Source organism: Mauremys mutica, chromosome 7 (assembly GCF_020497125.1).
Source record: "Mauremys mutica isolate MM-2020 ecotype Southern chromosome 7, ASM2049712v1, whole genome shotgun sequence".
NCBI lineage: Eukaryota > Metazoa > Chordata > Testudines > Geoemydidae > Mauremys > Mauremys mutica.
In genome coordinates this window covers 20,835,925-20,863,493 of record NC_059078.1, presented here as the reverse complement: position 1 = coordinate 20,863,493, position 27,569 = coordinate 20,835,925, and the positions used below count along the sequence as shown (strand labels likewise).

Sequence of the window (27,569 nt, the reverse complement as noted above, 5' to 3'; positions counted from 1 at the left end):
CACTTTGTCTTTGGCACACAGTGATCTCCTGGCACCTTCCAGTGGCCGGCACTGCTCCCTGTCTAACAAGCAGAGAAAGGCCTTGTCTTCTCAGAGACATCAAGACAAAGCAGGGGGTGAGGCTAGACCTGTGTTGGGCAGCCCCAATCCCCTCCTCCCCCTCGGGCTCTAGAGCTCTGACTCAGGTAGAGCGGAGCAGCCTGGTTGCGTCGACTCAGGCCTCTCTGGATGCCTTCGATGCCGGAGGCCCTGCAGGCAGCCTGAGACATTATGACTCTGCAGGTACCCGGGGCACCGCCGGCACCTGGACCCCACTCTAGGGGCAAGCTGCCGCTGGGCTCTTGACAGTCACCGCCGACCCGATGTAGATCCCAGTCAGGGGATCGCTCTTGGGCCCGCTCGCCGCTCAGTGTCCTGTCAGGACACAGTCTCTGGCCTCCACTTTCGTCACCCACCAGATTGTCTGGTTGGGTGCCGTCGGAGCGGAGTTCCAGGCACCACTCCACGCCGAGCAAAGAGTATTGTCAGGATAGGCACAGGCACCGGCACCGTGGATGCTCCCCTTCTCATCAGAGCTCCTGTAGCCACTCCCAACATGAGCACCGTCGCTGTTCACACTCCAGCTCTCTCGCCTCGAGGCACCGTGCCCACGACTCCCGGCAGGGATCGCCAGCTCCGCATTGTCGTGGACCCAGGCGTCACAGCGTCTCGAGCAGTAGTAGCTCGAGGCGGCACCCTTCCTCATTGTCGGAGTCCCGGTACCATGGTAGATGTTGTTCTCAGTACCATCGATCGTACCGCTCCCTGAGCTGGGCTTCATCAGCTGTTAGGCCTTAGCCTTGGCTCCCCTACAGGTGCAACCTGTAGGTCGATCAGCCTGTTTTAACCTATTCAGGCCTTTGTGTGGGGCTCATCACACTCAGGTCTTGCCTTGAGTCTCTGTGATAGGGCTTTGATGCTCCAATGAACTGATTCCATTTGGGACAGATTGATCCAGCCAGAGTTTGGGAAAACACTGTACGGGGGGGGATGCTGGGAGAAGAGGGCGGGGAGTTCCATTAGCAGTTAAAACACTGGCATTTCCGGATTGCCAGCTATAGCCATGGAGGATGAGAGTTTGTAGCAACTTACACACACACTGTAAATATTAGAGATGTGTCAGAGCCAGAGTTTGTACTTTGTTCCCAGCTCCCCTAACGTTTGGGGGGGTTTGGATCTGGCATTTTGGCATAGGCCATTATTGAGATGGGGACCAGCTGGAAAGTTTGGGTCCAGATCCGTGCTTCTCCTGTGTTGAGGAACGTCTGGATCTGGGGTTTTGCTGTATCGTGAGTCTTTGTGCTGAGCTCTAGAAAGAGGAAAATCAGGCTGATATTGCACTGGGTCTTTTCCCCAATTGGTGTGTGGGGATTTATCTGTACAAAGTCCATTCACAGTCATGCATATCCCATCTGCAGCAATGTCCAGTCTCCCTTCAGTAGCACACCTGACTGGCTGGGCCGTGCTCTCCTTGGAGGCTCCCTGTGGGTGTTAGGTTATACCCTGAAGACTGAGGGTTGATTACTCTTACCTTAGCATGTGCAAGTACAAATGTTGATGTGTCATTGGCCATAAAATGATCCCTCTGTATGTAAAATCCAGCTGCAACGTATGACTCTTATCTCAAGTGCATCTGTTGTCATGAGGCTACTTAGTGACACCAGGCATGTTGATGGCAAGGGATAAACTGTTCTGGTTCTGAGGTAAACTAAGTTTGAAAACTCTCATCAGCATTCTGACATCTGGGTGGAGAGCTACAGCTGTGAGGAGCTTCTATGCATTTTGTCCCAAGCCCTTGCTTGGCAAACAGAGAATCCTGTTTGGAAGGATGCAAATCAGGATTTTGCAAGAAGGAAGAGTGGCTAATTTCAGACTGTCGCACATGAGCACTTGCATGTCAGTGACATCCTGCAGTTTAATGTGGGGAAAAATGCATTTCCTATTACAGGAAAACCTTCAATGAAAGCTAGTCAACTTCACTTCCTGGGTCTCCTGCACCAGGGGAAGACTGTTGCATTTGTGTTTACAAAGTTGCAAGGAATGTGTGAATTTAACAACCCAAGCACATGATACAGTGGATTTACGGAAAATTTTAATTTAATAAGCTAATGCCTTTTATATTATGGGCTCTACAGAATCACTAAATTATCAACCTGAAGTTTAATAGCAGGAGTCAAAGTGGGCCAGCACATCAGTTTTCAGGAGGTGGCTATCTTGTGTTCCAAAATCTAAATTTTCATTTAAAAATAAAAATGCAGCTGAGGTGCTAAGCAGCTGCATCTCCCATTGACTATAGCTGCGAATGAGGGTGCTCAGCACTTCTGAGAATCAGGGCCCAGATCTCTAGTCCTTGTGGTTGTGGAGATAATCTTCCAAAGAGTGAACCCAATATGAACCTCTGCAGTGAAGTGTGCCCAAGTTTGCAGACAGCCTGGAACAAGATCTCTGTGAACTGCTTTTATTAATCCCAATGAGGCCTAAACTCTGAAGACTAATGATGGTAATTTAAATGCCAGAAATGTTGCTCTTTTTCGCTGCTGATCAAAGCACACAAGAAAGGAAAGGGTCAATTATGACTGATGTCTTGCTTTGGTGCATTGAGTGGGGAGGAGCTTGTATTGTAGGTGGAGCTTCAGTGAGTGCCACTCTTCCACTTCCCCAATTTATCTGCTGCTTAAGAGTATCTCTAAACAAACAAAAAGACTTTGGGTGTAGATAGATATACAGCTACCGATTAGAGCACAAAGCTGGGCCAGAACCTCTGAAGCTTTTAGTCCTGGCTCTGTGTAATGTTTTCCCTGGATGACCTGTTTTGTCTATTTAAATTACACCCCACCCTCACCCCAGTGCCTATGCTTCACCCCTCTAGGCAGATCATGGCTGTACATAATATCCATTATGCATGCATGGACCGTCACCCTGGGAGGATGCTGTTGCTGCCATGCTCTTTCCACATATAGCGTGTCAGCTTCCAGACATCAACTGGAACATGTACTCTAGCCATCATTCAAAAACCGAGACGGAAAACTGAGCTTAAACTGCAAAACGTCTGGATTTTTCACTCTGCTGTGCAGAAATATTTTTCCAGTTTTAATTCCTTTTGGATTTTAGAATAGAAAATGGGACAATCACTAAGCAACAGCTGCAGATCTTTTCCCTCCCTCCCCCCATTGAATAATATGGTCTCTGTCTCCTTTCTTAAATTGGATCACAGGTTCTATGTTTCCATTTTATTGGTGCAGTTACTTTAACAAGGAAGTTGCGTTGGCTACCCCTCTGATACAGGGCACTGTGTTAGTCTGGATCTGTAAAAGCAGCAGAGAGTCCTGGGGCACCTTATAGACTAACAGACGTTTTGGAGCATGAGCTTTCGTGGGTGAATACCACGATTCACCCACGAAAGTTCATGCTCCAAAACGTTTATTAGTCTATAAGGTGCCCCAGGACTCTTTGCTCCTTTTAGTGCCCTGGTGCTTTTATTCTTGTAATCGGGGTGGATTCTATTTGGAAGTTACCTATCCACCAAAACCACGCCCCCCCCCCCCCCGCTACTTGCTTATATTTCAGGGAAGGGAGGGGGGGAGTAGCAAAATTTGGAGAAACAAATCAGTGTGGTCCAATGGCCATCAAGGATGACCGGTCTAGGTTCTAGTCCCACTTGTGCCCCTGACTTGCTGTGTGATTTAAGGCAAGTCAATCCTTGTGCCTCGGTTTTCCTGTCTGAAAAACGAAGTGAAAATGCTCGCTCACCTTGATAACACACATTGAGATCTGTGCATGGAAAGTGCTAAGAATTTTTGTATATTTCACAAAATTTGAGGGCTGCTTTGGAAACAGCTGTGTCACGTTGCAGTTCCTGTCCAGTGCAGCTCTGCTGATGCACCTCAATCCTGACCTTCAGACCCCTCCTGTTCCAGTCTTGGACCAACACTGATCACTCTAGGCAGTAGCTTTTATTTGCATGTTAGGGCCAGGCACCGAGCAGTAAATTCATTTGGCACCCAAACATGCTTTGGAATGCAGGTCTCCAGAATGAAGGCTGGCCTGCTGTGGCTTTTCTTCAGTGGTTTTTCCTTTCTCTCTTTTTTGGATCTTGTTCAAAATGTTGATGAAGAAAAGAGAGAAGCTGTCCCTAGGAAGGGTGACTTGAGGCTTGCCATAAAAGTGGTGCCTTCCTACAGTACAAGCAGTTCCTCCCAATCACCTTTCAGACTCTCCGCCTCCAGGAGTCATAGACCATAATTAATGCCCAAGGCCATAATTTCTGACTTCCAGGAAGAGCTATCATTTCTTCTCCTTTTGGGTCTTGCATAGACACAACAGGAAATGAGGGATAAAGGGAGTGTGTATTAGGCGGCAATATGGAGATCAGTGCTTCTACCAGGATTAACCCGAGAGAGAGAGAGAGCGCGAGCCCATTTTCTAAGCACTGAAGGCATTGGTTCCTGTGGCAGAACACTTGGCACTGTTCAGACATTAACCAGTCTGCACACCCTTGGATGGGAAGTAAATATCATTTATTCCCATTTTACTAATGGGGAAACTGAGGCAAACAGACATTGAAGGTCTTGGTATTCAGAGGTGCTGAGGGCTCACAAGTTCTATGGGGACAATAGGTGCTCAGCACCTTTGAGAATCAGGCCTTCAGTGACCTGCCCAGAGATATACGGCATGTCAGTGGCAGTGCTGGGAACAGAACCCAGCTTTCCAGATTCTTACTCCTGTGCATAATAATAATTAATACCCCCTAGGTCTGATATCGTGCTTTTCGCCTGTAGGCCGTTAAGTGCTCTTCAAAGGAGGCAAGTTTACAGATGGGAAACTGGGGCATGGAAGGGGGAAGTGACTTGTCCCAAGGTCACCCGGCAAGCCAGGGTCAGAGCCATGAATAGAACCCAGGTCTCCTGGGTCCTAGGCAGGTTTGCTAGCCTCTGAGTCACACTTCCCCTCTGTTAACCACCAGCCTATATCTCCTCCCCTGGGAGCCAAACTGAAACCTTTAATCTGAATGTTGGCTGCTGAGATAAAACAGAATCTGGGTCTGAATCACCACTGGTGTTGGTTCTGCGCAACCCATATCAGCCTTGTCTGCCAACGTCTAGCTTTATATAGGTCCGATTCCAATCTAGGTTTCCAAAAACACCATCTGCATCTTCAGAACTCTGGCTGCCCTCTATTTTGCGGTGCGGCTTAGTCCTGGGTTTGCTGTGGAAAAAGTCTTCAGTGTTTTCTGTCCTGTGTCTTTTCCTACCTTCTCAGTGGCCTGGCACTGTAGGTGTGCAGAGGGGTTAGTGAATTGCTGTAGCAGACCAAGGGGAGGTAAATTAAGTTGGGTTGGGTGCGAGCAGAAGTAGGTCAATTCCCTGGCCTTTTCGTGCTGTTAAATAGACTGGGACTTCAGTAGACTGAAGAGGAAAGGGTAGGAAATGGGTGTCTGAGACTGGCAGAGATGTTAACAATGTTATAGAAAAGGCAGATGAATAGGAGACCAGTAGGTTGTGTGGATAGGTATTGAAGATACAGTCACCAGAAAGCTAGGTGTCTTGTTCCTCTTCTTCAGTTAATAAAATGGCCCCATGTGGACTGTGCTGGTTACAATATTCTTTACTCAAACTTCACCATAGACAACAGACTCATAGAAGCAAGTATGAGAATTCAGCTGGTTCTACCAGAGGTACCATGTACACCCATAACTTGGGTACCACCTGGACATGGTCTTGCTGCCTCAGGCAAGTGCTCTGTCTAGCCCACTGTCCTGTCTTTAATAGAGGTCAGTGCCCAATGCTTCAGAGAGAGATGCAAGAAACCCCATGGTGGACAATGGTGCCTCCCTCCTATTGGTTTCCTCTTAACCCCCATCAATGAATGGCTCTTGCCCTGAAGTATGAAGATTTACATCCCTTGTGTTTTTATCCTCACTAGTACAACTGCATGTTGTCATTACCCATGTAAATGGCCAGTCTTTATTCTGAATTGTACTAAGCTCTTGTTCCCATTGATGATATGGATAGTACCTAGGGAGTTCTGAGCAGTTCTGATTCTGTCCTGTACAGGGTAGTGGGTCACCAGCCAATTCATTACGATAATACTTATCTAGCCCTTCCTCTGCCAAGTTCTAGCTAGCAAATGCTCACAGTGCCCCCATTAGATATTATTACTCCCATTCCCATGGACCCATAAAATCTGTCTCCCTGATGCCAGTACTGGCTTGTCACTGCAGTGCAGGGAAAGCCTGTTGCTGCCGATGGCCATGATGTAATCTGCTGCTGCTCAGTGGTCTTGGCCTGGGATTCTGGAGAATCATCAACCTCTTTCCCTCTCCTTGGATTGCTTCCCTGGAGCACATGGACTCGCTCTGTAAAACAGATGCTGGGAGCAGGGGGAAACTGCACCATTGGAAGGCTGCTTGCCATGCCTTTGTTTCAGCACTGAAAGCTTCTAGCTCCTCCTTCAGCTGAACAGTAGGCCCTGGCTGCAGGCCCTCAATCAACGCATGGAGCAGCTTTTCCCTGCTCACTATGTGTCGGCTGCCCATTGGCATCAGACAGAGGGTGCAAATGTTCTTCTCTTGCCTGTGGTCCAGTATTTCCTGTGGGTGCCCCCTGGCCTACCCTGAGCAGTAGGGAATTCCAGCTCCTACATGGGGGACAGCTGCCTAAATCCCCAGCTCGTGTGTTCACTTCAGCATTGCACTCGCTGCTTGACTCCAGACTGCAGTTCATGCTTCATGTACAGCCCAGCCCCTCACGCACATTCATTCTCTCCTGTGCAAGCGGCCAAATTCCCTGTGTGCTCATGGAACCTTGTCACTGACTCCACGCCCAGGTGGTGGTTCCAGAATGCCTATGGAATGTGGCTGCAATGGCAGGCGCTTTTAACTGTAAGGAGAGCACTTAGACCTGGGCAGTTAATCCAGGGAGCCTCTCATGTTGATTGCTTATAAACACTCATTGCTTCCTACATATTCCACAGGCTGTATTGTATCCGAGCCTCACAGACCCTTTGTGTCTGGAACAGTTTCCCCATTCTGCAGTGACTGCTCTCTGTACTTCTGAGCTGGAAGAGGCAAAAATACGTAGATAAAAGCCTATGTAACGCCCCCTCTGTGGTCAACAAGCATGATCAGCAGGAAAAAAAAATGCCCTGCCGCTTCAAAAGGATGTTGTACAACTCCCATGATGTGACTGGGCATCAAGGACGGTGTGGTGGAAGATTTCTTCCTGACCAAGCTAGTGATCAGCTTCTGCCCTGAAGCATGAGAGTTGATAATACTCTTAATATCTTTTTCCTTGCCTAGTCTCACTGTGGAAGCTGCTCTTATTCACATAAATACTGAATCCGTTTTTTAACTTACTGAATTATTTCACTACGTTACATCCTGCACCAGTGAGTTCCACAGGTTACTTATATGCCACAAAAATAAGTTATCCTCTTGATTCATCTTTAAATTTGTCATTTAAATTGATCAAGGGCCCCCTCTCATTCTTGCACTGGGAATATTTCACAGTGATGTCAACAGGGTTTTATGCTATACTGGGCTCCATTCAGCAGCTTCGGAGAGGCCAGCCTTTTCTGTGACTCGCTTTATTAAGAAACACACACTGCTCTCCAGTATATCAGAATAACATAGAGATTGCCACAGTGGATCCGACCAGTAGTCTGTCTACTCCAGTACGCACTCGTGGACAGGATCAGGTGTTTCAGTGCAATATGGAAGGACTCCAAATGGCTCCTGGGAGTCTCGAGGGGACATTGGGCCAAATTCCGCTGTGAGTGACACTGCGGTAAACCCAGAATAACTCCCCTGAAGTTATCTGCTTGTTTGTTTAGACACAGGGTGGGGGATAAGGTTTATCTTATTTGCTGAGATTGTAAGCTCTTTGGGGTAGGGAGACTCTGCTACTGTGTTCATATGGTCCCAAGCACAAAGGGGTCCTGCTCTTGGTGGGCCCCTACTCACTATCATAATAAACATGCTAATCAGAGTTGCTCCAAGTTGACACCAGTGTAACTCAGAGCAGAATCTGACCAGTTCACTGCGCTTTGGGTACCACAGTTTTGTTTTGTCTCATTGTACTGTTTGACGCAATGAACCTCCCATGGTTCTCCTGCATTCAGAGGAATAGAATCAAGACAGGAGGCCTGAAACAAGGCTTTCCCTCTCACACACTCTTCTGCAGTGCAGAAAATAGGATTTGATAGCAGCACCCCTTGTTTTTCAAAGCATTCCCTGGGACATCAGCATCCTGTAATACTTCTGCCCACTTTATTGACTAATAAGCCTAGAAATTCCCTGTTAAATTGATTTCCTTCTCCTTTTCCAAAGAGAGTGAAGTGAAACAGCCGATCCCCAGACCAAGAACAATTATTGTTATCAAACTGCTGCAGGGTAATAGCTTCTGTGGTCGGTGGAATATTAGTAGAATTTGGAGTGTGGGTTGGTTGGTTTATTTGTTTTTCAATCTCCACAGGGAAGAGTGAAAGCAACAGCAGCACAGAAAACTCTAAAAAGTACCTGTATTTCCTTCTAGTCTCTGATCACGTGATGGGTACTGCTTACCTCTGGTTTCTTGACAAGTGTTTTCTCTGCTCCTTCCCATCTCCCCCAACCACACACCCACTGTGTCTCTTCTGTCCCCCTTTCCCAGTCTATGGCGAAGATAAGCCTTTGAACTTTGTAACCAGGCCAAACACGCCCCCTCCTGCCCCTTAGAAAAGTTTGGCACCAGATCCCAACTTTGCATCTTGGTCTCATCCTCATCGGTCACCCTCACCCTCATTGATTTCTTAGTTGTCTGAGAAATGGGGTGGGGAAGTGCGAGGTTTCTTCCCTGTAGGAACTGGATCTAGCTGGCTAAACTGTATCCCTGCATATGGAAACAACTGTGGCTGTGCGAAACCTTTCTGGGATGTCCATGTGCAGAGGGAGCTGGATGTGGAGTCTGGGAAAGTCACTAACGGGCTGTAAAGTCAGAACTGGAGCCAAGATGTTATGATCTTGGAACAGCCTGCGTGACGGAGCATCTGCTGTTTTGTGGCTGTGATCCCAAAATGGAGAGGGATCCATTAATCTACCCTATTTTCCCCCACTGTCTGCTATTCCATTACCTGTTGGCTCTGTCCCCTTCCTCAACCTCCTAGAGCCCAGAGGCCACCATAGCAAGGGTACCTCCTGCCCGGGAACTTAGCCACTGTAAGAGACCCAGCAGAACCGTGGGGGCCTTTTCTTCCACTCAGTCTCTTAAAGTGAAGCCAAGGTAACAATAAATGGTCAGAAATATAATTCCCCACCTGCCCCCTCCTCTAATTCATGGTTCATCCCCAAACTAATGGAAGAAACAGGTTTGAATAAAAACCTGAGACTTTCTCCCCCTCTGGCCATATACTTAGTTTCCAGTTCAAGGCTCAGTCCATGCAGTTTAGCCAGCGTTCAATAGGAAGCCACGTTATAGCACTGCCTTTGCAATCTGAGCCATTGTCTGCTTTGGCTTGTGTGTGGGGAGCTGTCTGTAGGGAGGTTCAGGACCGGAATGACTGGGGGCTGTAGGGCGAGAATGAACAGAGCTGTTGGAGGGAGTTGGTTCCAAGAATAGGATAGCCGGGGGTGCTACAGCTCAGGAGCAAGGGGCTTCATCAGAGCAGTAGTTGGGAGTGCGGGCGGCAGACCCAAGGCCAGAGGAGCAGGGGGCGTTGCAGATCTGGATTCTTTGTTACACAGATACATAGTGGAACCCATGTAGAGTAAACTTAGATTCAGTAACCTCTGTTGTCAAGTAGAATGAGCGTTCCGCATAGTTTCAATGCATGGTGCCATCACCTATTGCTCTGCCTTGTTGCTGCACCGAGGCTCCTTCCGACTACGAGGCCCATGTCCCATTGAGCATGTCTTCATCTGCCACTGTGTGAGGAGTTAAACGTTGCCACCTGCCTCTGATTTTGCAGCTCCGCTCCTGCCTCCAGGAGAATGCACACCCTTATTACTGTCCAGCAGCCATGTTACTTCAGAGCGCCTGTCCTGCTGGGGACTGCTGGGCCAGCAAGTCAGGCCTAGCTGAGCCACTGTGGTTGTGTCGGTGTTTCGGCCCCATTCGCTGGGGGTTTCAAACTCGGCTTTAAACTTTGCTGCGAGCTGGGATTCGGATGCATTACTGTCCCAGCCAAGAAGCCCATCTACTTTTCTTCCAGGGAATTAGAAGTTTTCTGGGTTAGGATGCTTCCTGTGGTGCATGTGCTTGTAAAACCTGAATTGGCTCAGACATCAACTGTGAAAGTTTGGCAAGGGACTAGTCCAGGGGATGGCGTAATCGCTTGTGAAAACTAAACCAGCCGAGAGCTATGAAATGTTGCAACCTGGCTGCTGCCCGTTGGCAGCTCAGATCTCGAGGCCCCTCCATCAGCATTGCAACAGCCATTTTTAAGTGTACACAGTACATGCCCTGTGACCAAGCAGACCAGGCTGTTGCAGATACCTGCAACAATGGAAGGGGTGTATTCTGGGCCAGATCTTGCTCTGGTGCAGGGACAAAGGGGAGACAGCTTGCAGCTGCTCTATTCAGAGGCTTTCCCGGGGGGCACTGTGGCACACACTGCAGGACAGGGAAGTCCTTGGTCTAAATTGCACCTCCGCTTCAATGGCTTTGCTGCTGTTGCCTTCAAACTTACCTGTAGTACTTAAAACCAACCCCTCTCATGTTTCAATGGCCCCACCGCAGGAGCACTAAAATGTTGGAGGGCAGATCTGCCCTGCCTGCAACTCCTTCCACTCCCCATGCACCCCTTTGGCCGGCCTGCAACATGCTGCTGTTCTGCTCAAAAGTGCCTCCTGTGCTGGGGCGAGGGCTCTTGCCAGGTGAGCACATAGCCCCCAGAGCCGGCTCTTCATAGGACCTCCCGGACCCTGTACCAATGCTATTCACTGGGCTCCTTGTACCACTGCTAAAGCCCCCTTGTCTCCAGCTTACTAAACTGAGCCCTGTGTACTCGAGGGCCCCAGGTCAACCTCGGCAGTCAGTCTTCGATGGTACAGTTATTTCCTGCAGTTAGAAATGTGACTATTTGTGAGCATGTTCTTTTCCAAAGCAAATCCCTCCATGCTGTTTTGAATTAAAGGCAGTGCTGGCCATCCCAGTGCTCACAAGCATGCATCCCCCACAATCAGCGGGCACCCTGACAACAGTATTGCCAACCCCAAATGCTCAAAAATCATGAGTCCGGCTCAACTAAAATCATGAGATTGGCTTTAAAATCAGGAGATTATGTACAAATAATAGATTTGGTGTTTTTTCTTTGCCTTCTGTGTTTAAGCCTTTAGGGTGCACTGGGGTCACATTTTGAAGCCTTCTCCACAGTCATGAGGGCTAGAAACTTACTTTCTCTTTAAGAATGAAGACTGACATCCCCATCACATATCCACTTGTTTCCAGGAGCTGGGGCTTTAAGGAAAACAATTATCATGAGGCTCATGACAAAATCATGCAAGTTGGCAACACAGCTAGCAACAAGCCAGTGTGAGTGGCCTAGTACTCAAAGCAACCCTACAATAACAAAGCAAGGATTTAAAACTCATTGGGAAACAGACTCGCAGTTTCAGATTTTCACTTTTTAAAAATGATTTCTTCTTCTTTGTAACAACAAGGTTTTAAATTACGGATTTTTTAAAAGGACCAGGACCATTTGCCTTTCGTTTGCAAATGACTCAGCCTGGCAATGCAGACTCTTAGTCCCTTGGGCAAGTGTCACAGCATGGTACTGCAGGCCTCAGGCCTGTTTCTCGGCTCTCCTCACCACAGATGTTGTTACACCCACTTGTGGGGTAACGGTTACATTGGATGGAGGAACCTAGCACCACTGCCCGTTACCTCCTGTTGAGTAACTCCTTGATCATCTAATGCTGCCGGAAGTGTCATTTCCTGTGTGTATGTGGATTTAGCAGTGGTTTGTACTTAGATCTTAAACTGTGGTCTGTCTTTTTTTTTTTTTTTTAATGCTGTATTTCAAAAGGGCTACAGTTGTGTCTTAGACCCCAAATTAGCTTGCCGAAAACAGGTGTATTTACAGACCCTAATATTAGCAGAATTCTTTTCATGCTTTAACCTCCATCGGACATGTTCTCTTTACATTTTAAAATGTCCCTGCAGCAATTATAACCTGCATCCTGCAGTGTTGGACTGCTGAACTTTTCGGGGTGTCCTCATCTTATGGAGAGAGCCAACTTACAGTATTCCCAAGGGCTATGTGGTGGGAGGTCACAAAGCTGGGCTAGCCCGGGTGCAGGACTCAGTGCATAGCGGAGTGCCCAGTGATGTACTTTCAGGCTCGATCCTGTCACCCGTTTTCACGTGCGCAGCCCCATTTACTGAGCTTGCATCAAGAATTGGTATCAGGCTGTTTGGGATTCAGGCTGAATCAACACTGGGGTATTTATTCCATGGCATCCAAATCTTGGGAGATTTTGGCCAAAAGAGGCAGAAATCTCATCACATCAGGTGAGCCCGGGAGATTTTCACATGTCCCGTCCAGAAGTGGAAAACAGGCCCCTGACGGTTTGGGATATTTTTTTTGCAGGGGGTAGGGGTGGGTTTCTAATCTGAACTGTTACCTCTCATTTATTTCCCCTCTCCACCAAAACATCTGAGAGGATTTGGAATCTTGATTCTGGTTTGAATCCATCTCTAGCAGTAACTACACTTTTTTAAAGGCCACTTTCAGTCCCAACATAAGCCAGAGCAGCTCCCCTTGACATCACTAGGGGTTACCCAGGGCCAGATATGCTCCTGTGTTCGGAGAGTTAGCTGTTGCAGTTAGCATCACTCACTGAATACAGTGATGCAGGGCACCCCCTGCCCCAGAGGCACCTCTTGCTACCTTCCCTCTCTCCCTTCCTTTCTTTGCTTCTCTCTCTTTTTATCTGCCTTTTGGCCTCCCCTGCCTCTTCTACCTCCTCCCCTCTTCTGTCCTGGGGTGGGGGTGACTTGAATTTAAAAGGATAGATCTCCTAGACCTCCCCCACTACTCCTGATCCGCTTTCTTCCTTTCCTTCCCAGGCCTGAGCAGGAACATTGTTGGGCGGAGCAGACTTTCTCCTTTCTCTCCAGGCTCCTGATCAGCTCCATCCTGCGCCCCCTCTCTCTGAACACTGTCTCTGCCTCCCTACTGCACTGAGCAGGGATCAGAGAGGGGGAGGATGAGCAACAATTACCATGTCCCCTAGTGACCAGAGAGCAGAACACCCAAGGGAAGCTTTCCCCGCTCCCCACATTTAACCTTTGTCCCCCAGGCAGGGAGTGGGGCAGCCTAGAAGCCAGATGAGGGAGGGGAAAAGGGCCGCACTCTGGGGTGCCAACATTTACAGCACTGCAGTTTTTTAAACTGACGGCGCGTGAAGGAGGGCAGCTCATAGCTGCCCTGCATCCATCGGCTGTGGATAAATGCATGTGCATGTTTAAATTGTTGCCATTAGGCTCCAGAGTTAACAATCTGACACATACAAGGTATCTCACTCTTCCTTGATAGCTATTGTTTCAGGCTGTCAGCAGACTCAGGCAGACAGCCCTGCATCAAGTCACAATTGGAACGTTTTTCACAACTCTAAGGGCTAGAAACCTCATTGTTCTCGTAAATGAAAACTTTTCTTCAGTATCTCCACTTGCCTTGGAAGCTGGAATAACACAGCAGATGGATAGGATCTATCCTGGAGTCTGACACCAGTTTAAACACCCCTCCAGTACAAAATAAGTGTATCTATGTATATAGAGAGAAATAAAAACTGAGCAGGAGGCTCTTTAGTTTCAAACACTAGAGCAATTTTTTTAAAACAGCAAAGTAAGACAACAGATTTTGACAACTTCCCTATTAATTAGCAAGTGACCTGAGCCTGGAAATGTATACATTAGTCTGTCCCCTTGTTACTGCCTAGCACAAATGCTATTACACCCTTTTGTCAGATAAAACGGTTGGGATTGCTCTCTGTTACCTCCTGTTGAGAAATTTCCCTCATTGATCCAGCCCAGCAGGCAGTGGCATTTCTCATGTCCACGTGTGTGAAGTTACTCGGCAGTTGCAACTGAAGTTGTGAAATGCAATTGCCTTTTATTTGTGGTTTTATTATTTTAAAAGGACATGCATGAAATGTTTGTACCCTGAACTTGGGTTTTGTTTACTGGCAGAAATATTTTGAAGATGCATGGATTTTTCTTGCATTCCATGTAAATAGTATTTTCTTTGATTTTAAACATGGCCCATGAAGTGTTTGCAGTTCAAACATTGCCACAGTTTGCTAGTGTGGAGATCCAGAAAATGAAACTGACGAGAAGAAACAAAATAAAATGAAACGGATTAGGCTTACGGTCCAAATTTAGTGAAATACAGAAAATAAAAACAAACAAAAAACCACAACACAGCATTAGTCCTGACAAGTAAATTTGAGAATGTTAGTTCTGAAAACTTTCAGGAATTCAGATGTTACAAAGAACAGGGATAAAGAAATTTGTATTTCAAATACACTTATTAACCTGACCCATCTCTTTTAAATCTCGGATAAAGAGTAGGGTGTGTGTGTGTGTGTGTGTGAGAGAGAGAGAGAGAGAGATTTGTGTTCATAAGGCCATGAGTTTGAACTCAGACTTCTAGGACTATTCCTTACTCTCTCACTGATTCATTGTGGGCGTGTCACTTATGGCTTGATTTTCCTAAATCCCGAGCACCTATTGCCTCAGTTTCCCGATGTGTTATATGGGACACCAACAATTTAAAAATCACACATTGGTCTGAAGTTTATGAATGCCTACAAGATGTCTAGTACAATGGGGAGCTCAGGACACTTTTCTAAGACACCCTAGGGCTGCTATGACGGCATCTATAATGTATTTAAAGCTCCAGAACTTTCTGGTGTGTAGGGCCATATACAGACCTGGATCTGCATTCAGAAATCCCACATGTGGGCAGCAGCAAGAAGCGCATTGACACCTTTGAGTATATGATGTGGGACTTGAATCCAGTAAATCCTAACCCAGAGGTGACCACCTTCCGCAAGGCGTCACACCCAGGGTGACAGACAGCCTGGCAAGTGGTGGAAGGGGACAAGTTGCTAGTCCAGTGTAGGAAGCCGAATGGGCCTAAATAGAAGGTGACACCAACTCATATTTAACCTAGACTCTCGTCCTGGGAGCTCTTTTCTCTCCATCATAGCATCTCAAGAGCGCACCCGAGAGGCAGTAGCAAGGGAAGTAAAACGCTCTTTCTTCTCCCCCACCCTTCTCTCTCTCCAGCTGCCGAGGAGAGGATTCTGGGGACCAGCTGGCACGGGAAGTCAGGCCGGAGTCCACTCCAGGCACTTTACGACAGTGACCAGGTGGGTGAGCTTGAGGAGGAAAATGAAGGATCTGAAAGGTGGTGGTGGGGAATCTGGGCGGGTTTGGTGGGAATTGACCCGTTATTGAATGACATTTTGTGTGTCCTAAAATTGCAGCCTCACATAGGCTGCTTTGCAGTAATAACCTGACCTTGAGGTGTCAAGGGTGGCGTCTGAAAAAGGTCACAATCTTCTAGATAATTATCAGTGATACAAAGTACTCCAGGCCCCTGCTGCTACTTGCGTCAAGCACTTTCATTAGCCTTTGGCCTGGCACCGCCAGGCTGAGGTACAGTAGTTGAGGATCCAACAATGGTGCTCTAGCTGAGGATTTCAAAGCAAATTCTACAGCACAGAAGATGGGTAAAATCTTCCCCAGCTGAACACGTGAATGGCCGTGCTGGATCAGACCAATGGTCCATCTAGCCCCGTATCCCGTCTCTGACAGCCTGCAGCACCAGGTGCATCAGAGGGAATGAACAGGACAGGGCAGTTTTGAGTGATCCGTCCCCAGTTGTCCACTCCCAGTTTCTGGCAGTTGTTGGACACCCCAAGTATGTGGTTTTGTCCCTGACCATCTTGAGATCACCCCAGCCATGTCTTCCAAGATAACTGAACAGGGCACCATTGTGCTAGGTGCTGTACAGACAGAACGGAAAGATTGTCCCTGTCTCGAAGAGTCTACAGTCTAAGGCCTGGTTTACACTGGAGGGTGGGATCAATCTAAGTCACGCAACTTCAGCTACGTGAATAACTTAGCTGAAGTTGATGTACTTAGACCTACTCACCGCAGTGTCTTCACTGCGGTGAGTCGACTGCTGCTGCTCCCTCGTCGACTCTGCCTGCACCTCTCGCGGCGGTGGAGTACAGGCGTCGACGGGAGAGCACTCGGGGGTCGATTTATCGTGTCTAGACTAGACGTGATAAATCAACCCCCGCTGGATCGATCGCTGCCCACTGATGTGGCGGGTAGTATAGAACATACCTCAGGCTACGTCTAGACTACAGCTTATGTCAAGAGAATTTATATCCCTCAGGGGTGTGAATAAACCGTCCCCCTGAATGACACAAGTTACACTGACATAAACGTCGGTGTGGATAGCCCTGTGTCGGTGGGAGAGCTTCTCCTGCCGACGTAGCTTCTGTTGCTCGCGGGGGTGGTTTTATTATGCCAACGGGAGAGCTCTCTCCTGGGGGCATAGAGCATCTTCACCAGATGAGCTGCAGTGGTGCAGCTGCAGCACTGTACATGTAGACATGTTCTTAGTAAACCACAGTCATCTTTTGGATTGTGTTGTAGCTGTCTCATCTCCACCCAAGCCCTAGTCCCAGCAAGACACTAGGTTACATGATCAACTATACCACACCTCACAGGCGCTGACTTTCCAAAGTGATGAGGCGTGCTTGACCCAGGCCCTGCCCCCACTCCACCCCTTCCCCCAAGGCCCTGCCCCCTCTTCACCCCACCCCCTCTCTTCCTGCCTAGTCCAACCCCCTCCCCAGAGAGTGCCGTGTCCTCACTCCTGACCCTCCGCCGGAGAGCCTCCTGAATGCTGCAAAACAGCTGATCATGGTGGGTGGGAGGGGGAGGTGCTGATTTATGGGGCCTGCCGGTAGGCGGGAACTGCTGGGGGGGGAGTTGCTGGAGGGTTGCTGTTGGGTGCTCAGCACCCACCATTTTTTTCCCGTGGGTGCTCCAGCCCTTAATCCTTTCACCCTTGTAAAGTGCTATGAGATGCTCACAAGCTAGAACAGGAAAAATAAATGCAGGATAACAGCCTATATCTTGCTTAACACTATGTCTGTTTCAGTCAGAGCATCCTTTAAAAGGAAGCCCCCACCTGACCTCCCATTCAGATGGCCAGCATCTTACTGGAAACCAGGCATGTGCTGCCGCCTTTAACCATGTGGCTGGAAGGCCAGACCCATGTATCATGACAGAAGATGTGCGGACACCAACTGCTGTTTCTGAAACCTTGACGGGACCCATCTTTCCAACAATCCCAGAAAACGCAGGGCCACTCTCAACCTTCCTCACCAGGGAAGGGTTAAGCTAAGCTGTCTGACCCAGAGCTCTAGATCTGCTTCTTGCACTCTTGGAGATGGGCTCTGGGCTCCCGGCCGTCTGAGTGGCCGGCAAGCACATCAGTAGCAGACGCTGCCAGAGACCAGCTCAGCATTCAGCACATGCCTCCCCTTTGGGTTCCTGTCTGAGCACTGTTGACTTTACAGATGGTTCGCAGAGGGGAAGAATGAATGGAGCTCAGTCCTTTCGCTGCACAGCCCAGGTTTCCTGGCTGCCAGCAAGGGGAGGGAGAGGACACAGGCAGGCTTCTGACATCCAGGCCTGGCTCCTGCAGCCAGCACAGAATCCCAGTGGCCCAAGATAGCAGGGGCGGTAGGCACAGACATCTCCATTCTCCCCAGCTTGGGTGCTTGATGGTCACTGTCAGGGGCTTGCATGCTTTGAGGTGTTTTCATCTTTTGTTAGCAATTGGGGTAAAAGGCTTGAGAATTAGGGGACCGTATTCCCCCCACCCCACCCCATGGGACAGGAACAACAGCATGGAGCAGAGAGGGACAATGTTTTGGTGAGGGGGCTGAGGGAAGGCCCTGGGGGGATTCCTGTGGGATCTACCACACCCTCGAGGGTTCCCTGAACTTTTCCACAAATGAGGAGGGCTGGCCACAGTTCTCTCCAGAGCCTGACACAGCTACCCAGCCGTTGACTTTTGAGGGTGTCACTCGGGGTCCGTGGAGATGCTGACCCAGAAACTGAGGGACCAACTTCTGCATCAGCACTGCTGAGTGGGGACCTGCTGCTCGCTGTGGTGTTTTTTCCATTGACCTTCCTCCTCATAATGCCCAGGCAGAGCATTCTGAATGTCAGAGAGGGGCAATGACATATCAATTTCCCCTGAATGTCATAATCCCCAGTGGGGGTCTCCTCTCAGCCTCTCCCCCCCCCACCCCCCGGTTCTCTAGGAGAGTCCTGGTTTGCCAACTGCCCAGCCAACGAGCCCATCAACGTGCCCCCAACTGAGTTTATGGTTCAGTGACACTGCATCACCATGACACTGGGTCGTGATGGCATGACACCAGCTCCCCTCACCAGCTCCCAAACATCCCGTAAACACATCGTAACGGGGCAGTAGTGCCACTCAGGATATCATGGGTATCAGCCCTTCCTCACAACCCTGCTCTGGGCGAGTTCCAGACTCTACAGGTTATACTCTGTCACGTGGCTGGCAAACTGCTAGCAGCCATGGAGGGACCAGAGGCCTGGAGGCATCAGAGATCTAGAAAGAACTATCCATGTTATCCTCACCATGTTGATCTCTGAGGTGTGTGCGGGGCAGCCTAAAACTCATCCCTCTGAAATCAAATTCATTGTGCAGCATTATTGTTGAGAATGAACATGGACACAGCTCCAGGAAAGGCAGTTAATGGTTCCCATAACAACTGTAATGAGTCCCTCTTATGCCCATGTAATGGCTTTTATGCCTTAATATGGCTCTGGAGAAGTGGTAAATGTGGAATGTCTTGGCTCTGGTGCATTCAAAGCCTCAGACCTACTGCTCCAGGAATGCAGTTGGGGTTTTGAAAAACTGAAATTTAACATCATTGGTTTTTAAAAAGAAGGAAATGAAGGGAGCAGTTTTGCACTGAGGTGAATACAAGACGTGCACTTACTTCATTGAGTAACTGGTGAAATGCAGCTGCATTTCTTTGGGGCCGTGAATGCATACTTTTAGCCATCCCTCCATCCCCCATGGTTTTGAGCAAGTACAGAAAAAGCACTTGACTAACTGTCTTATAGCATGAAATGCTCTGTACTGTTTTCACTCACAGAAATGGCTACAGGTGGGGGGGGGGGAACCCTCTGAGCTGAGACCACACAAGAGAAATTTCAAACCAGAGGGTGATTGTTTTCAGGAAGTTACAGTATCTGAAATCCAGGGCTAAGAATGAAAATGCCTCTTCAGCCATATCTGTAACACCACGAACAAGATGCTAATGGCGTGACTTCCAAGTAGCCAGCCAGGTACAATGGGGCAGAACCTCAGTTGGTGTAAATTGTCATAGCTCCATTGGTGTCAGTGGAGCTATGACAGTTTATACTCGCTCGGGATCTGGCCCATTATTTCCCTGTTGGGAGAAAAAAATGAGTGAATAGCAGACAAAGGATACTTTATTTTAGCCCTGCTTCCATTTACAATTAGTATGGGTCCTGCTGACTACAGTTTTGAACAGAGATATTGTATGTGTGAAACCACATACAATATCTCTGTTCAAAACTATAGTTGCCTAAATGAACAACTACAAAGGTTATGGGCCTGCTGTGGTGGTGAGCTCTTTCCAGTGAAAGCTTCCTCCTGCACAGTGCTACTTGTAGCGATGAATCGGTGGGTTTCAATATAGGAGCCTGAATGCAAAGTGTCAACGGGATGGAAGGTTTGTATTGGGTCCCAGGGTCCCAAGTGCTGTGTTTAGAAAGCTCCCAGCTAGCAAAGCACCCACAGCTTTGCCTGCCCAGTCTAAGAAGGAGCTTGAGGTGAGCCTTACAGGGACGGGCAGGCTGGCTGGGGGTCCATGCAGGCAGGCTGGGCTAAGCAAACGGGCTCCTGGGGGAGGGAAGGTGATGTAACAGTGGCTGACAGCTGTCAGGAAGCTTCAGGAGCAAGAATGTGAGGAAGGCAAAGGTCTGTCTGCACCTCATGAGGCAGGAACTCTCTCCATGCATGGTGAGCCGGGCTGACAGGAGAATGATCCCAGTCTTGCTGGCTACTGAAGGAGCATCCAGCCAGAACCTGATTACAAGGATGGAATGATTTTAGGGCAAACTTTTTTTTTTTTTAATTCTTGAGTTTTTAAGGTCCACAAATATTGGGGAAAACAGCTGGAGACCCAGAAAGAATACGGGGCATGTTCATCAAATGGGAGGGTCATTGTGCAAGCTTTCCCTGCACAACTCTGCCAATGCACCTCCATCCTGACCTACAGCACCCTCCTAGTCCAGTCCAGGGGTCCCCCCCCATCTTAGCTGAAGCACCTCAAGCCTGACTTCCAGTTGCTCCTGTTATTGTAGTCCAGGGTCCTCATCCAGCTCCGCTGCACCTCAGTCCTGGCCTGCAGCATCCCCTGCTCTCCCCGTGGGGCACCCGCAGGAGAAAAGGAGCAGTTTGCCAGAGCACTGTCATACCTGTGCGGGTCGACCCTCTGAAGTGGCTTGGAGAGCAGTAACTGGAAGGGTGTTCCTTGCATGGGGATGGCATGGAGAAAGGGGCAGGAGCTGGTTGTGGGAGAAAAGAACTAACAGACTCTGAGGCATTATTGGTGAGGAGGGGAGGCAGGTGGAGCAATAAGCAACCAGGTCAGAGAAGTAGGCCTGCAAGGAGCTCTGTAGGGCCTTGTAGACAAGGCTGAGCAGTTTAAACTGTATGGGATGCTCAGAGGGAGGCCAATTCAAATGCAAAGCCATGGGGGTTGTTCCCAGTCCTACGGAAGATCCATCCCTCTGTGGTTTGGGTGGTGAAAGGTGCAGGAACAGACGGGTATGAAGGGAAACAAAGTGAATCCCAGGCTACAGAAATAGGACAGGGAGCAGCTCTTCCCCCGGACAGCGGGGTGCCTGTCTGAGGAGCAGTCTGAAGTGGAAGACACCCTTGGCTTGCAACATGGGAGCCAAAGCGACAGCTGCACAAAAGCAGGTTTTGTTTCTTTTAACGGTGGGAGTGGTAGTTACTTAACTGTCATCGTAATCTGGGTTGGTAACACTCTGGGACCAGCCTGGAAGTTTCCCTTATAAGGCCAGCCCTGAGCAGTATGGAGAAGCCACAGCAGTTGTCTTCTGCCTCTCTGCCAGCATTGATGGGAGCGGGTGGGCAGGAGAGGGAGGGGATCTCCTCCTGATAGCTTCCTGGCAGTGGCTTCCCTTTGAAATCGCCAGGTTCTAGTGGTGTAAGACATTACAGTGAGAGGTGAGCTCCTGCTACAGAGCTCAGAGATCCAGACTTCCCCAGCTCTAGGGTTTACAGAGCTAGAGGCTGGCGTGAAGTTGGATCTGATCTTACTCAAAGTTTTGCGGGGGGTCTGTAGCTGGGATTTTGGTCCAGAGACATCTCTGCTCGGCTTTCAGCAAAGCAGCAGAGCTGGTGGGAGAGGAGGCTGGGGGAGGAGAGGAGAGGAGGTTACAAAGACTTGAGGGATGAGAAAAAATGTAAATGAAGCGCTCCTGGGCTGAAACCTGAGCCTGCTGCCTGCATCCTGCTGCAGAGCTGGGCTGTGTGGGGAATGTGGCACTGGAGGAGGAGGAGGGGGAGGAGAGACATGTCCCTACCATGCATGGCAGCTGCTTTGTGCAGTGGTGGGGGAAGAACCCGAATAGGAATCTGAGCCTCCAGTTAATGAACTTACCCTGCACAGCCGAGCCTGGGGCCACGTAGCTGACCGCTGCCAGGCCTTGGCTCTGCAGACAGCCCAGGCAGAAAGGAATGCAAAGTGTAGGGAATGGGGGAGGGTGTTTGGGTTCCTGGAGGCATCTCAAGACAGGTGTGATCACAATCATGTCATGCTGCCGATGGGACCACTCCAGTTACAGATCCTGAGCTGGCCACATAGAAGAGGGGTGGGGGCATTGAAACGACTCGGGCATCTGCTCTTCTCGTCTGCTGACCCCAGGAGAATAATGTGAGAGGGGAGAACTGAGGCCAAGGCAGGGCTAATCCCCCCACACACATGGTCAGGGGGAGCCGCGGGTGTTGCCAAGCCAATATCTGAGGGGCTGCTCAGCAGGCAGCCCAGCAAATGGCTTGAGTAGCAAGGTTGATGCTGTCTGGCTCTGTGACAACAGCCTCTCATTCACCCTCTGCCTTCCCATCTCTGTTCTTCACTCCCCTCTGTGCTGCAGGAGGCCCTCAAAGGGGGCTGTTCCTTTGCCTTCCCCCTCTGCAGGGCAAGTGCCAAAGGCCCCCTCTTCGCTTCCTGCACTAAGCATTGGGCAGGCCTCAGAATGGTTTGTGCCTTCAGTCCGAGCTGCTCTACGGGTCACGCTCCCTTCCAGCCACAGCCCGTGCAGCCCCTCATCCCTGCAAGGCGTGCACATTCCATCCCAGAAGTGCTAGAGACTGAACGTTCGTCCGCTCCCGGAGCCATAATTGTCCCTCCCACGAAACCCGAGGATGTTCTGACCCTACAGGCTCCAGCCTAAGGAGTGCTGGCAAAGCCTGGTGATGCAGGGCTCCCTGACTCTGCCATCCAGAAAGCATGGGACTTGGAAACCACTCATTCTCCCTCCCAGTTTCTGCTGCTCCCCACACCACTCCGAAAACGTGCCCTTGAATCTGACTCCTGTCCCAGCTGCCAGAACTGCCCCTAGCATGGGAGCTGAGCCACGTGTTGGAGATGCCCCTGGGAACCCCAGCTGCTCAGCTGCCCCCAGCCCTGAGAATATCCCTGGACCCCATCCCACAGGAGCCTTCATAAGCAGGCTCCTAAGCAAGGCTGGTGAAAGGGATTGTAGCTTGAGTCCATGAAGCTTCGTCCAAACTCCCCTGCCCCCAAATTTCAAGGAAAGATTTCCAAGGACGCGAGTGAGAGTTGTGTGTCCAATTCCCTTTGACTTTCAATGGATGTCTACCAGGCTGCCCCTTGGGCATTTGCAAATCCCCTCTCTACAGTCATGGTTTTTCCTCTATGGGTGACTCAGTTCAGTTTAATTTTTCCCTAGCCAAAGGGAAGTCAATTTCTTGTATTAGGAACCTCCCTCCTGACCCCATAATCTGTGCTAGCACAAGTGGCCAGTCTATACTCTGTGTGTATGTATTATAGCAATTTTTAAAGTAGAATTTCTCTCTTTGCTCCATTTTTCACAAGCCTGCGCATGCGCGCTCTCACTCTCTGTTTGCTTCCACTCTCCTCCCTTTTCCCCATTGGATCTAAGTGTCAGGTGCCTCGCAGCAATCAAAGCTAAGGCAAAAAGCCCACATAGGTGAACTCCAGAGCCTGAAAGAAGAGCCCAGTGCTGGGGAGGGGAAAGCGTGTTACACCACAGCAGGGAGGGAACATGGACTTCATGCCCTGATTCCGATGTCTAAACTCAGTGCATCTGGCTAGAGCCCAACCTCCATGTTAAGTTCAGTCAGGCAATGACGATTTCCCTCTTGTTTCTCCCCAGTTCGAGCAGTCATCACTGCAGGCCACTCACCAGCAGAGGCGGGACCTGTTGAGCAGCGTTTGCAACCGCTACACCCGCAAGCGGCGCCTCCTGACGCCTGATGACCTGCGCCACCTGGTGGTGGATGACGTGCATGGGCTGCTCTACTGCTACGTGCCCAAGGTGGCCTGCACCAACTGGAAGCGAGTCATGATGGTTCTGACTGGACAGGGCAAGTACCGGGACCCTCTGGAAATCCCAGCCAATGAGGCCCATGTCTCGTCCAACCTGCGCACCCTCTCCGAGTACAGCACTCCCGAGATCAACCATCGCCTGCGCAACTACCTCAAGTTCATCTTTGTGCGGGAACCCTTCGAGCGCCTGGTCTCGGCCTACCGCAACAAGTTCACCCGCCGCTACAACACGGCCTTCCACAAGCGCTACGGCACTAAGATCATCCGCCGGCACCGGCAGGAGCCCAGCAACGAGGCCCTGGAGCGTGGTGATGACGTGCGCTTCGAGGAGTTCGTCTACTACCTGCTGGACCCGCGCACGCAACACGAGGAGCCCTTCAACGAGCACTGGGAGCGGGTGCACTCGCTCTGCCACCCCTGCATCATTCACTACGATGTGGTGGGCAAGTACGAGACACTGGCCGAGGACGCCAACTATGTCCTGCAGCTGGTAGGGGCTGATGCCAGTGTCAAGTTCCCCTCTTCCTCCAAGACCACCAGGACCACAGATGACATGACAGCCCAGTTTTTCGAGGACATCAGCCCCTTCTACCAAAGGAGACTCTTTAATTTATACAAAATGGATTACTTGCTCTTCAACTACTCCATCCCGTCATACCTGCGCCTCCGATGAGGGTGGTGGTAGGGGGGGCCCTAGAGAACGGGGGGCCTCACCCGTTTTTAGCTACTCAAGGCACCTCCCACCTTCCCCCCGCATCCTCGCTGTTTGGTTAATTCCTTTCCTCTCTGCCTCTCCATTCTACTTCAAGCACGGGCATCACATGCCGACGCCCTCATTGGGACTGACCACGTGGCGAGAGGCTGCCTTGTTGATTAGCACATGGAACGCTTGGGCCAAAACACCCGTAGCCCATTCCAGTGCCTGCGGTAGATTGTTCACGGAAGCAGGCTGCTATTGTTTAAACGTTCCACTTTTGTGTTTCCTTTAGATGCTAAGAGAATTCACTGCAGATCTGAATCTCGGGAAGGCTGCTTATTGGGGTAGGCTCCCTTTACGGCCTGTCCCACTAACTGGGTTGTTTGCAGCCCTGTCACAAGAGGGATCTCAACCTTTGATGGGCACGGGGAAGAGGACTGTCAGAATTTTGCACAGGATGATGAGAAAAGCAATAATTTAATGTGTATTGTTTTCTTTGTTCTTCTCCCTTCCCCCCAAGCCACCCCCTTTCCCATTGATTGAGGAAGGGGGGATGTGAGCCATCAATGTCTTCTTGTGATCTAGTATTTCTCTGTGGCAAAGCCTGTTTTTATCGCTTCTCCGCTCAGTTGGAATTTTAAATACTTTGTTTTATGTACGTGTAGAAAGAGAAGGACAGATTCATAACTGTAAATCGATGAAGCTGCATTGATTTCAGTGAAACTGCACTGATTGACACCAGCAGAAGATTTGGCCGTGTGTGTCCTGACCAAATATGGTAATGAAAGGCCCCATGACCCTTATGTGTAAGAGTAGGTGTCGACTGCTCTTTGGGACAGGGACTGTTTTATTTTCCCTCTGTTTGGGGTCCCATTGTGTTAGGTGCTGTACAATCTGGTTACCCTCTAAGGACTACCACAATATAAATATTCAATAGTAATAATCCTTATGTCTTGGCCAAATTCCAGTTGGGCTGCTTAAATGTGGCCTACCGAATATTCTTCTTCACCTCCTGCCATATGATGTAGCTGTATGCTGTTAAACAGCTGCTGCTTCTCACTCCAGAGGTGGCTGCATTTCACTGCTGGACCAAACAATTCCCAGGCATAGTTTGTATATCAGTTTGTTTGTAAAGCACTTTGGGAGGGGATGCACTATAGAAATGGGAGATAATTATAGTTTTGAAAAGATGACACAAACTTCTGGAAAGGGTGGAGGGAAGAGAGAGAGAGAGTCTGTGTTTGTCTGTATGAGAACAAAACATAAACAGAGTCACCTAGTGGAAAGTTGTTGGCTGGCTGGCTTTGGACAATTCATTACTTGAAGAAGAAATAAGAAAACCTAGGATTTTAAATTCCAACCAGTCCAGATGGATGGATTTGCTTAGACAAAACAGCACTTCAGTCTTTACTCTGTTAAATTCAGCTTTGGTTCTGCATATAGAGCATCTCCTCTGTAAGTAAACGTGCTGATAGCAGAATTACTGTACAGTGTGTCTGCTGATTCTATTGTGAATACTTGACTTAGTGCAATACAGTGGCAAGGTTTTTATAAAACTCCATTGTGCTCAGACTTAGTCTTTTTAAAACAAATGTTTTCACTGAGTATTTTTCGGCTTGTTATTTCTTAACCTCCTTTGCCTTCTGCCTCTGAACTGTTCCTAAAATGCGGAAGTTCCATCCTTGGTTATCACACTCTGTAAGGCCAAAGTGAAATCCAACTCTGGGACAATCTCATCAAGTTTGGTAGTTGGGTTTGGATGAGCGCTGGAAAAGTTCTCATGATCATCTGAAGTATCGGAACTGCTCTGCCAGACTGGATCTGAGCGCTCATGAAAATGGACTTTCTTAGGCTATTCTGGCACTTCTCTATCTGAAACCCAGAAGCACAGAAACATAAAAATATTACAGATTTTGGATTTTGAACTTCACAGAGGTTTGGATTGAATTTTTGCATGGAGGTTTTGGTTGCTCATAGGTCTTACGTTATCTGGCCATCTTTTACCCATGCCTGTTAAAAACCTGCCTTGCTCACATTTCTATGACACATTGTCATGTTTTTGATAATAGATTGTAGTCATGGGTAAGACTTAAGACACCAAAAGCCTGATACCCAACTTAAACACCACGGGCAATTCCGACCTCCACCCACGGCACCAGAGTAGATGGCCATTTCTTCTAAAATGATCAGTAGTGACCTACTACCAGATTGTAAAGATATTTTAGGCATTGCTGTGTTCAGTGTTGCAATGCCAAAGTGGTTTATAAGCTTAAAACATTTTCAGAAGTGATTTAGGCCGATAGGCACCTAAGTCCCATTGACAGTCAATGGGATTTAGACTTGCAAGTGCCTAAATCACTTCTTTTGACAAGGAACATCTCTGTGATAATGTACTCCCTGTGATTGTATTTGGGGACTGGGTGGCTCAGGAGATGGGGAATGGCCTGCATTGCTTTTCATCTTTAAGTTATCACAGTTTGATGGCTGTTTGATCTCAGTCCCTGTCCTAGCAGACAGATATCCACATCAGCAAAACTGGGCCCCTGAATGACATTACTTAGCCAACAGTCCAGGGCCAAAGGGCCTGAGAGACAGAAATACCCTACCACCCTTAGACATGGTCCCTTCAGGAAGAGGACAATGGAAGGAGGAAGTTTATAACTCTTCTATACAAATCTGAACTGTCCATTGGAAGTCAATGGGACTTGTGCTTCCAAATAACCTAGGTGCTTTTGAAAATATCACTCTCATTGGTGTTTTTTCACCAATCATTCTGCATGGTGTTGCTGTTGAATTCTTGGTTTTACTCTTGCCAAAACAATGCCTTTAGCATTCCCCCTGATTTGAAGTGAAATCTATATATCCTCATGGAAAATGGCCTCTTTTTATTGCAAAGATAAGTAAGTTCTCACTGGGTTGGAGAGTTCCATGGACTATAAATGCTTTGCATTTGCCAAGCCAAACCAGCAAATTGAGCCCATGACCCAAGGGCCCATGAGGCCAGGCTCGGTATCAAAAGAGAACAGTGAGGACTACCCATTCCATCAAGAGGAGACAACATGCTGGTATCATGCTGAGTGGTGAAGAGGGATAGTAAGTTACATATTTCCATCCTTGTACCTTCCTCTACCACAG

The 27,569-nt window shown here is 49.0% G+C and overlaps 1 protein-coding gene across 1 annotated transcript in view; it reads left to right on the top strand.

Moving 5' to 3' along the window:
* CHST13 (carbohydrate sulfotransferase 13) overlaps positions 1–26,059 on the top strand; it is a 69,746-nt gene extending 43,687 nt beyond the window's left edge. The window contains exons 2-3 of the mRNA XM_045022751.1: positions 15,306–15,388; positions 23,565–26,059. Of these exons, the coding sequence (XP_044878686.1) occupies positions 15,306–15,388; positions 23,565–24,410 (929 nt within the window). The 3' untranslated portion in view covers positions 24,411–26,059. The remainder of the gene's footprint in view (positions 1–15,305; positions 15,389–23,564) is intronic.
* The last annotated feature ends 1,510 nt before the right edge of the window (positions 26,060–27,569 follow it).